The following is a 13043-nucleotide window of genomic DNA, read 5'->3' on the forward strand; positions in this document are numbered from 1 at the left end:
AATAATTATACTTCGTATGTTTGACAAAAACAGGAATAGTTGTTATAGAATCCCTTTAACTCAAGTTAAAAATAGGTAACTTAAAAAAGGGTCTTTTTATATAAGTTATTTAAAAATAACTTAATATTTTAACTTGTAGTCGAATCTTGTGTAATATATACGTTATGTCCTTATAGCTATAGCTATAGGTAGTCTAACGTTTAAAGTATTTTGCACAGTGTTATAAAAATCGAAACTATAGGTATATTTTATTGACAATGATGGATTCAGTCTCCTGTCATATTTTATTTTAAACGTTTTAACGTCACAAGAGCAGTAAAGTCAAATAAATGTAGTATTTTAAATCAATAAAAATATATTGTTCCACGATTTAACAAATTGAAATATTAAATCAAAATATTACAAATCTAACACAATTTAATATATTTTGTAGCAGTTTGAATGTACCCTATATTTGATGTACGGTTTTTATTTATTTTTTTATTCATTCATGACCTATTTCATGTATAACACGATGTAGCTTAAATTAATTGTTGAAAAAAAAAATCGATCGAGCATGTTGGTACAAATTGTACCAGTTATAGCTGTCTACTGTATATTATATTATATAATTATATTATTATACATTGTTTTACAAGTTACATTGTGAAACGTTTGATTTGTTTTATAAAAAATTATAATTTAACAAATAAACCTAATTCATAATACCACATAATTATGATAGGTACTTATTACTTTGTATCATATTTTAAATGAAATAACTATATCGGTTGATTGAGTTATTTTCTTTAAGTTATTAGAAGTTTTTCATGATATAAGTTTAGATTATTAATTAGACCATTTAAAACATTTAGTCACTTACCTCATTTTGATTCTAAGTAGCATATTGTGAGTTCAAATATTCTGTTTAAACTTATATAATATAATAGGTAGTATTATATTTTTTCGATCCAGAAACATTTGAAACTTTAAATTTTCTTTTTTTTTAAACTAATTTCCCAAACTTTTTTTAATCTGTACGAAATTCTATAAAAAATAATAATAATGTAAGATATTATATTAAAAATTAGATTATTTAGATTCTGTGTAATATGATATTTAATTTTTTTTTCTTAAATAAAAAATATTGTTTTTGATAATATTTGTATTACTTACGTAGTTATCTATACCACATAGTATTATTCAACTTTTAACTTCCCTATGATTGGGTTCAACTGTGGTAATAATTGAAAAAATGTCATTATTATACACCATACAATTTTAACTAATATATGAATTTATATTAAATATAAACTCGTTTTGATATAATTTTATTAAATTTATGATTTTCAAATATCTGTATACATTTTATAATATTTATCTAAATATATTTATTTATTTTAAGTGATATATAATGATAATAAAACAATTTTATTTTTATAGATTATTATTATTGGAAGTGTGCTAGTTTTATTTCTATTAAAAAATATTGCAGATAATCAATTGAAAGAGTGCGTTTCCTGAAATATAAATAATTTTTAAATAAAACTTCAATACTTCAAAATTGTTATTAACATTTTGGTTTTAAGAATAATTCAATTGTGTATAAAACTGTGAAACTAGATTCTGTTATGTACGCCATAGCTCGATGCATTATTTTTTATTATATTTCGCAGCAGTATATACATATTCCACAATGAAATTAGTTTATTCTGATTAAGAAAATAACAATAATATCTAGAAAAAGAACAGTAAAACATACTTCTATGAAAATTTAATAAAGATTTACGAGCTGTAAAAGATTATAATATAATCTGTATTGCTGTTGCAGTAGTTATTATACAGGTAAATGTTACCATCGGTATAACCCATAGGTAATTTTTTTTATTACATTTTTCTTGGTAAACATTATTAAAATAAATTCTAGGCTTGGATAAAAAAAAAAAAGAAAATTTGAATACGGTTTTAATTTCAATGCAAATAACGATGCATTTATTTTATTCAATTTTTCAAATGACAGTTGAAACAAAATGTGATAAAATGATAAGTTCGTTTATTCAACAAAACAAAATTGCCGTAAATTACGTAAACATCAAACGAAATACATATTATAAATACATTAAAAATTATTATTATTTAAGAAAAGCTAGACAATACAGGTAACTATTTAGGGTAAAAAAAATAATATAATAATAATAATAATAATAATAATAATAATAATAATAGTAATGATAATAATAATAATGATAATAAATACGTAATTAAATAATATGGAAACATTTGTATGAAAACAAGAACACAGCTATTATAATATATTATATGGTATTATATACATATATATATATATAATAATTATTAAAAGCACGTTCATAATGATTTATGATTTAACTATATTTTATACTCATTGATTTTATACTTAGTATAATATCTATGTGTATGTTATATATTATAAATACACAATATTAAGTATTATAATATGAATTACATAATTTAATTTAAGAAATACATGTCGAAGTGTGTACAATATAATAAAATATTATAATACACGATGAACACACAGCGACTGCGATTTACATTTAATCCAATATAACGACAATAATAATAATAATACTAATAATTATAACCATGATGATTTACCATTGATCATTGAAATCGGAAAAACTTTGTAAACAACGAAGTTCAAAAATAAAGAAACAGAAGAAACGATAAGACACTTATATACATATTTAATATAATATATAAGTATATAGTCATATATTATATATATAACAATGTAATGTAAAAGTGGATACAGGTGCGAGTTATAATATAGTGTTATATACGAGACAATTTATTATTACAGATATTTTTTTTTTTGTTTTTATTTTTTTTTTATGTGTGTGATAGAGTTGGTGGTTTGGCTTACGTGAGATTTCCAGACCGGAAATCAGTGTGTTGCGTTTCCTTGTGCCTGCGGAGGTCGACTTTACGCTGAAAAGCACGGCCGCAGAGGTCGCACGCAAACGGTTTATACCCAGTATGCTTCCGGCTATGCGTAATTAGATTTGACGACTGGCTGAACGCTTTGCCGCACACCTGACATTTGTGCGGTTTTTCACCTGTAAACCGAATAACGTGTAAAACATTTGCATAATAAAACAACAATTTCAATAATAGCGAATAATATATAATATATAAATCAATTATCACAATACTAGATACTTTATACTATAGTATTTATTAGTTATAATAATTGTAAATAGACGAAGCAACAACTGCAGCGAAGTCGTTAATCTATTTGATAAACTATTTTTGACGATCATTTATTTAAATTACACGATGAGGAATATACCTACATGACAAATGTAATATCGATCTAAACAATTAACAATCAGAGTGACAGTCGAAAACTTAGATTTTTCTCAGAAATTCGGATCTTGACTCACGAACGCGTACTACTATCAAAAAGCGAATGAATATACACATATAAGACTATAAGAGTACAATACTCAGAATCCCACAAAAATAGATCTAAATCACATTATTAAAATAATTATATATACTTATACATAAAGCCTTCAAATCTATGAATTATCGAAATGTAGTATTGCATGTAGTTAGTTGAGCCATTTTACATCGTTTTTACTATAGTTTTAAATACAGTGAAACATTATTTAGATCGTAAAAATGAGAATTGAATATGCATAGTACTATCAAAATATCACCACATAGTAAATACTATAGACAAATAAGCTATAAATAATGATGTACCCTAAAAGGAAACACTGCAGTATTTATGGCATATCACTATGGCTTACTGCTTATCTATCTGTTTAGTAAAATTATTTGGAGGTATAAATATTGTATATACTATCTATGTATGTTTATGTATTTATCTGCTAATCTGCTAACCCTAAATTAATCAAACAACGATAAGCAGCATTATATATAAATAATATGAAAACTAAAAATGTATCAACCGCATGGTATCTATTTATTTATATCATAAATACAAGGTATCTATAAATTATATCTATTATCTATACCTACATTTTATCAAAAAAGTATAATTAATTAATTTAGCAAAACGAAAATTATCCTTAATAATTTTTGAGATAAATTATTAATTATTATAACCAACGATAAAAATATCATTGAATAGTTTTGTAAATAAGCAAAAACATTGAAAATTTAAAAAAAAAACTCATCGTTGAACATGTCAAACTGTACAAAATATTATGATTACTGTTTACCGATAACGCTGAGTCGCCCTTATTACGGTGTTTTATTTTTCGTTTGGGTTCGGTTTATTCGTATTAAATATAAATTACTTATCAACTGCCAATAGACAATGATTATGTGCGTTTTAAGTGTTACTACAATATTATGAAACTATAGCATTGTGTGTACAAGTAAATAATTAATTCAATTTAAAATAAGTAAAATATTATATATATTTTAAATAAAAATTTATTCGCTGTACTTTAATAGAAATCAGAAAAAATTTATATAGAATAACCAGATATTCTATAAAATAACAAGTTAAAAAGTATGATTTTTATGTATTATTTCTTACTTTAACTACCATTTGTAGCAAGGTAGTTCATGAACTATCAATTCATAAAATAATGGAATTCAACACTAACTATAACATATATATTATTCTACATTTATAATATTAGTTTAAACTATATAAATTATTATAATTTATAAATATAACGATAAGATACATTTTATGAAATCTTTTAGGTATTATAACAATATATAGATAGGTGTGCACTGTACAGTGTGCACTGTATCTACAACTACGATGAGAGAAGCGAAATGATGATAAATAAAATTAATAAAAAGAAATTATGCAGAGTGCACAACATCTCACTTATTTTTGCTTAACTTTAAAAGATTATTTGTGTTAGACATTAAATATTCATACGTATTATTTCCTTAGAAAACTATTCTTTATCACAATTTTAAACCATTAAAGAAGAGTAATACCTACATGTTTCACTTCTAGGGGGCTTAAACCTCTAACTCTACCCCTGTCGGTACGCCACTGGAGTGTATGCAAAACAATATTATATAAAGTTATTTAGGTAATTGCGTGTAATAATAAATGAAATGCAGTATATATATATGTACACAAACTTTATGTATAAAATTTACTAGGTGTTAACTTAAAGTACACGAAATAGACAGGTATGGCTGATAGAGTATTGGCATGGTTTAGTTATTTGTATTCATAATGTCACATGAAAACTGAACTTTGAAAATTTTCAGGAAGTAAAACAGTAAGAAGGTACCTGTATCGTAATTATATTATAGGGTCTCTTAAAGAAGACATTTATCAGTGTTCCTTAAATTTATTATAGGTACTTGTCAACTCAGCTACCAAAAAGTAAATTATCACAAATAATAAGCTTCTCTAATGTGGATGATATAATTTTTTTTTTTTTTAATGTATGGTCCATATATAATTGTAGGTAATATACTCTTTAATCTGATCTCGAAATTTTAACGTACTGAGTAAATGTAAAAATAGCTATATATAATGATCTTAACCTTAATTGTAGACCAATGTCTTGTTATAGCTTTTATTCTTATTCAATATATTAAAACTTAATATATTCTCCAGATAGATAATAATGAATTCTAGACATTGATTACTTTTTCAGAAAAAACTGTATAAGAAATATTTTTATGCTATCAGTGTATCCGCAACACGAGGCTATTATGTACACTTTATTATACTTTTTTGGTGCCTAAATGACACTTTATAACTGCATCTCATCTCCTCTTCTACATGAACTTTTATTTACTTTTTGTCTAGCAAGTAGCGATCATTCTTTTTTTCATGTATCAACCTATAAACTTTATATATCTTTTGAACATTTAAATGATTATGCTTATGATTAATATACAATTAATATATTCGTATTAGTTAAATCATAGTATATATTATTATTATATGTTAGTAGTGTAATATTATTAACTTATTTATATTAAATTATTATTTATTTGTTTTGTTTTGTTTTTTTTTTTTTGTATTGGTATATATTATATTAATCATGTAGAAAGTTTTAGTACCTATAGATCATATTTATGTGTTTTTAAAATTCTCATTAGGCATTTGTTTATTTTAAATAAATAAATACTGAATATAGTTTAGTTAAATGCGGTAAGGTCGAAATAAAATAATTTATTATTTAATTTAATATTTTAATATGTATTCAATATTAATATGTATCCTATATAATTTTATGTCTACTTTGACACCATAACGCCGTCAACGGGCACTATTATAAAGGTAGGTACCTTATTTTTGTATACATAAAGGTATATTACAAACAATACGATAAGCGATCTATGTTTAAAAATCATTTGTGGTTTTCTCAACAATCTATTTATATAATATATATAAAAATTGATTTCTGTCTGTCTTTTATGCATTCCTAAACAGTTGGATCGATTGTGATGAAATTATATATTAGACCTATGGGTAGAAGAAGAAAAGACGAAGTTAAAAAGTGATAGGCCCAACCCCGGGAGGTGCTCAAACATAAATGTTGAGATTTACGATGGAAATTTTTGTTTAGAGATGATGGTGGCTATTAGTTAATAATAATAATAATTATTATTTGTTTCTATGGCACTAAAAATTTTTATTGATGTTTTGTGTTTTGTGTGTTTTTTTTTGTTATAATAACGCCATTTCTATGCAGTTACGCCTCCCAGAAAAAGATCGATTGGTAGATCGAAACGTTTGCAGTTTTCTGGCGCGACTCGTTTTTGCAATGACCATCAACAAAGTACAAGGGCATTTATTGTTACAAGTTTGTGGAATGAATTCGGAAAATCAATGCTTCTCACACGGACAGCTGTATGTGGCATGACTACGCGGTGGAAAATCTTCTAATTTATTTGTGTACGCTGCACTAGAAGGAAGAACAAAAGATATTGTGTATCCAAATGCAATGCAATAATTATGCTAGGCGTAATCACAGGTAACGAATTTAACTCATATATAATTTGAGACTTATCAGAGGTAGGTTTTTTTTAATGGGGTACAAAGTGCACGGGTTCAGTTATTATACCTAACATTTTTACGATGAAAACATCCGTCAAATCGTTATATAAAACCGTAAGAAATTACTCACATTTTTTAAGATTACTTTTATTTTATGAAGGTATATATATATATCTATCTGTACAAATATATAATCATATGTTATACGAATAATCGCGGTAAGTGAATAAAAACCAAATCCATAATAATATAGGTAGGTATAATATGTTCACGTGATTCGTTATACAGTTATCCCGTCAATGTTAACGTCTATTATATACACGATGTTGACTGAAAACACACATATATAGGTACTATTTTGTATGGATATAACCGTGGCGTATTTATACTGATTGATGATTGCAAAGAAGTGCATCACGCACAGGGCCCAATAAAATAGAATCGTTCAACCCCTCGTGCCGAGCTTATAACATTCCTACATCGTATTCGCATATATACCTACGCTCTACCGTGTATAGGTATACAGATATATTATGTAGGTAGGGTTATAATCGAATACAAATTAACAATGTATAACAATTAAAATAAAACTCAAAGGTGATCTTTATAATATAATTAATATATACATAAATAGTTATAAAATAAAAATAAAAATTTCCTTAAATATTTCAATGTATAGGTAATACATATACTATACATGCCTCCTGTTAATTTTATTTTACTGCTATTATGTTTTCATAATAATTATAAATCATTTAAAAATGAGAGTAGTTTCTTTAAGCCAAGCCCAAAATAATGTATTCAACCATACTTAGAGATGAAAATTCATCATGTAATTCACGAAACTATTACGAGTGTTTGCGAAGTCAGTGCGACAATATTTTTAATAGTTACCTACTGCTTTATATGAGTGTAAAAAGTGTGATTATCTACATCTAAGTATAATATCTATACTATAACTATAACTATAACTATATCTATACTATATCTATACTATAACTATCAGTAATTGAAGACTGCACTTATTACTGATAAGTTACATTAGTAATCAAATTTGAAATGATTCTAGTAAAACATATTATCATCGTTAAGTTTTGTTTGTTAATAGTAATCTGCAGCTAGATCACACTACATAATACGAATACCGTTAATCGTAATATAAGAACTACATCGCCAAAACTGTACGCATAGGTACTTAATATATAATATTATAACAAAAATGGGTTTCTATAAAACAGTATACTATATAGGTACCTATGACGTACTTAAGTGTTATAAAATATTATACAACTCGGAATACTTAATAACTATAGGTAAAAACCAACAGAATTATAATTACGTTTAAACGTAAAACGTTTCATAAAAATTTAAACAACGTGAGGGTAACTCAATCCCATCATACTCGGCGTGTACCTTGTCAATTTTTTAATTATTATTAATAATAAAACACACATTATCGATTATTCATTATATTATAATATAATAAGTTATGGATTGCGGACGATCCGCGTGGGTTAAGATAACATAATATACGTGTAAGTACCATATGCAGTATATAGTCACACGTACGCTTATATATTTTGAGTTTATAGACCGCGGGGGGATGAGGTGACGACGTGAGCGGTCCTGCGGAGGTATAGGTATTCGACGGCCCGGGGATTTTCTCGTTCGCCGCACATATATATATACACATTACTTTACATATATATATACGATAGTATATACATATAGGCGGTGGTGGCGGCGGCGGCGTGATTGAACGGTATATAGCAGCTCCTAATGAAGTTCTCTTCGGCCGAAACCGTTACCATGGTTACGATTGCGGACGCCTTTCTGCAGCGGCAGCCGCCGTCGCCGCAGCATCCCGCCGTCCGCACCGCCGCGGCCGACACCCTAACCGTCGCCGCCGCCGCCGCAACTACTACGCCGCGCTCGTCCCCTTCGTCCTTTTTGCGACGCATGCCGAACACGAACTGCTTGCGCGCACACACACACACACGTCCGAGCGAATTACACGCGGTTTACAAGTCGACGCGGTCGTGTGCGCGCCATCGAGTGTGCGTGTGTGTGCGTACTCGCGGTACGTGTGTGAGCTCTTGCCCGAATGGGTGGAGCCGGTGCGCGGCCAATCACTGCACCCAACCGAGGTTTCTATTATTGCCACCGCGCTGCACGGCCCACGCCGTTCGCCCGCCTCGCCGCCGCCGCCGCCGCATAGCGGAGAGCGGCCGACGGTCACCCACCGCCTGCACCCTCCGTAGCGTTTCGATCCGATATTTCGTAATATTATATATATTGTATTATTATTATATACCTATATAGAGGTACTGTTGTATCGGATGTTGAACGCGGATATCCGCCCCGGGGGAATATTCGTCGCACATATTGTGTACATAGGTATAGGTATAGGTATATATATAAGTAGCGCGATGTATCTATGAAATAATAACGTAGTCGGTCGGTATTGTGCTATATCGTGTGCGCGGGTGCAGGTTGTGTGTAGGATACCTCGGGCGATATATGATTTCGTATACCTTGTGTATACCTAATTAGGTACAAAGCGATGACAGAAGCGTGATGTACTTATATAAAGGCGTGTTGGTTACCATCGTATTTTATACTATATATAGTTGTGTACCTATACTATAGTATAATAATGTTTATAAAAGTTGAAACGATAGGTGTCGTGGAGTGGACTGTCTTACACGAATAAAAAAACATCCTCATACGAGAGCGGTTTTACACGGATAATATAATATAATAATGATAATAATAATAATAGAAAACTATACGGTCGTATAAATATCGCGCGAGTTATAGTGATGAAAACTGCGAGAATATTCTAGGTTCGAATAAGATTATAAAATTATACATAAGTATAGGATACTTAAAGGTACCTATATATTCTCTTAGGTATACAAACTGTTTTATAGAGACGAGTAAACTCATCGTTTAAATAGGTATGAATATTTTTAATATAAGCTTATAAATATTATAGTAAAACGGTGCAAAGTTATATCGTTTGTCGTAATTTAAACATTTTAATATATATTTTATTATTCTATAAATTGTAATTTGTTTGAATGTAATAATAATAAAAACTTTGAATCTTATTTTATCATCTATAACGATACTAATTTAACCGAAATTTAATATAAATCGGTCGGTAATGTGTAAAAGAGAAAATGATTAAATTATCTAATTTGAAAAATGTTCTATATAATAATGTTTGCAGTCCAAAATACCTCTGATTATAACGTCATATTTTGTCTATTTCACTACGTATGCGCTTATTCTGTACATAATAGGTATACCTAGCTCATATCCGATTACCGTTAAATAATATAAATTCCTGTTATTATTATTATAAACCGTACTTTTCCTAAAACGGTATCGATTTATAAAGTATATTAATATTAATACAACTGATACATATCAACTAGTAATTAGTATATCATTATAGTAATTTTTGCTTAATATTATCAGCTATTACCTATGCATATAATATTATATAGTGTTATAGTGCAATATATATACATGAACTATTAGAGGTTTAAATAAATTATATAATCAAAGGTTTAATAGAAATATGTTTTTATGCATATGTAGACATATTATATTTTAATATTACTATACAATATTATATACATTACAGCTACCTATATCTTCTCTAAATTTATATCTATGCGTCATTTTCAGCAAAAACTATTTAACGTGTCAATAAATAAATATAAATTGAAAGTTATAATAGGTGCACATATTATACAAAATACACTGATAGTATGATACAGATATACGAGCGTCGAGCGCTTTATTGGTGTATACTTATATATATATATATATATACCTATATAAGAATATTCGCGAGAGTGCAATTTTACGACCCCTACATTTATTAAACTAAACTTATAAACTTTGAAAGTTTTTCAGGGTAAATGAGAAAAGTGTTAAATTTTACTATAAGCAGTGCAGGTAGATAACAGTAAAATAGTATGTAGGTAATAGCCGTCATCAGAAATTGACTTCAAACAGCCAACTGCAAAGTGCTGCAAGTTCATATATTATATAAGTTACATAAATGTGTTCACTATAAATATATAGGTAATTATTAATTTATATCGACATAAAATAAGTATAGTATACCCAATACCTACGTAGGTATACCTATACGTAAATTGGGGTTTGAGTTTTCGTCAAAACATATCGTATACGACGGTAATAGCGTTTATTACTGTTTATAGTGATTCGATTTTACACTTTGTATATTATGTATAATAGCATTTACGAGTATATATACCAGCATTTTTATAATATACAAAAATAATATTATACACGCATTGTCACCGTATATTAAATTTAATATGCTGAAAAACGAATCAATCAACCAGTATAAGTGTTGTACACTAATAATTTAATAAACAATACGTATATAATACACGCGTATAATGTATTTAATATTATGTAATGTGTGTAATATGTATATACATGTTTAAGAATATAATATATATTATATATATATAGAGACGGGAGTAGCTTTAATATTATATGTTCCTATATTGTGTAGGTAAATGCAGAATCCCAAACCAAGAGCCACTTTGGAATACGAAATATAGGTTTCCCTCGGGGCTTACTGCAACGCTTACGGTGTACCTATATAAATGTGTAGTATGTAATGTGTGTGTGTGTGTGTGTGTGTGTGTACGACAGGCCATACTTCATACCTATAGGTATTATTATTAAGGAGACGACCATGTATATATTCGTAAAAACCGATCATTCTACAAAGGCCTCCGGAGTGAGATTATTATAAATCGAGTCGTTTTTGCGAAAAACGTATTATCCATTTTTTACTATGCTACACGCTATATTATATCTATATTGTACAGTGTAACATTATATATATGTACACATTATATACATATATAATCTAATAAATTACTCTAAAGTACTGTGTAGGTATTATTATTGTTACTTAATATTTATTACTCGGTATTTGTTACAAAAAGGTCGGTAAAAACAGCTTGTGGTGTGGAAAACATATCTAAGCTAAACGTGATTTATATTTGTTTTTATAATAACTATATGTAATACTATATTATAGGCATGTGTAATAATAGATATACTTACGTTATTGTATATTACATATTATACATATAACATATCGATTATCAAAAAATTTAAATTTAAACCCCATAGGTATATACGAGACGTCTATATTTACTTGAGCCATAAAACCGTTGTACCTATTATATTACAAAAATATTAACAGTATAGGATAGTAAAAAAATAATAACATTGTATTATATTATATATTGTTTCTTGATATAGATATTTATGATTATTCAGTCACACTACAATAAATAGGGTTTTATGTATTTGTGCATTTATAATATTATGTTCACTGTGTCTATGCGTGCACAGTGTGCTATATTGTGGATTATACAGCGTGCACGATATGATATACAATGTACATAATATAATTAAATAAAACATACGATATGCATTTTAAATTTTTATACAGTATCGCTATACATGTTTTGTAGTTGTGCACGTATATATATTTACCTATTACATATAGCAAAAACCAACTGATAAATTCGAAAGTAATTTCAATGAAATGTTTGACTATTCCCAAAACAAACTACAAGTGTTAATATTATGTTACAGATGACAGATTATTACTGTGTTTTTAATCAAGGAAATCAATAGCCAATACCGTCTAGGCTGTGCTCAATAACATTAAATCCAAAAAAAAAAAAAAAATGAACTAACTGTAGAAATTATATTATTATTATAGATATTAGGAAATAATCAAAAAAATGTGTAGGTATAGCAGTCCGTATAGCAGAATGCAGAAGCATAAGTACTATTTTCAGTAGGTAATATATTTAAATTACAGAGAGGCTACCACTGCAATGTAAACAATAAAATCTATAAAATCTTACAAAATATTATTAAACAAAATCTGTTTAACCTAACTAAAATTATGAAAATGTATAAACTATAAGCATTTTGTTGTAAAAAATGAACAAAATCTTCAATTTAAATAACAAAAATTTAA

At 27.6% G+C, this 13043-nt stretch overlaps 1 protein-coding gene across 1 annotated transcript in view; it reads right to left on the reverse strand.

The window, feature by feature from the left end:
- Positions 1 to 2333: 2333 nt before the first annotated feature.
- The window catches only part of LOC114121264 (protein glass), a 62343-nt gene continuing 51633 nt past the window's right edge, over positions 2334 to 13043 (reverse strand). The window contains exon 5 of the mRNA XM_027983519.2: positions 2334 to 3077. Within this exon, the coding sequence (XP_027839320.2) occupies positions 2881 to 3077 (197 nt within the window). The 3' untranslated portion in view covers positions 2334 to 2880. The remainder of the gene's footprint in view (positions 3078 to 13043) is intronic.

The sequence above is a fragment of the Aphis gossypii genome, chromosome X (assembly GCF_020184175.1).
Source record: "Aphis gossypii isolate Hap1 chromosome X, ASM2018417v2, whole genome shotgun sequence".
NCBI lineage: Eukaryota > Metazoa > Arthropoda > Insecta > Hemiptera > Aphididae > Aphis > Aphis gossypii.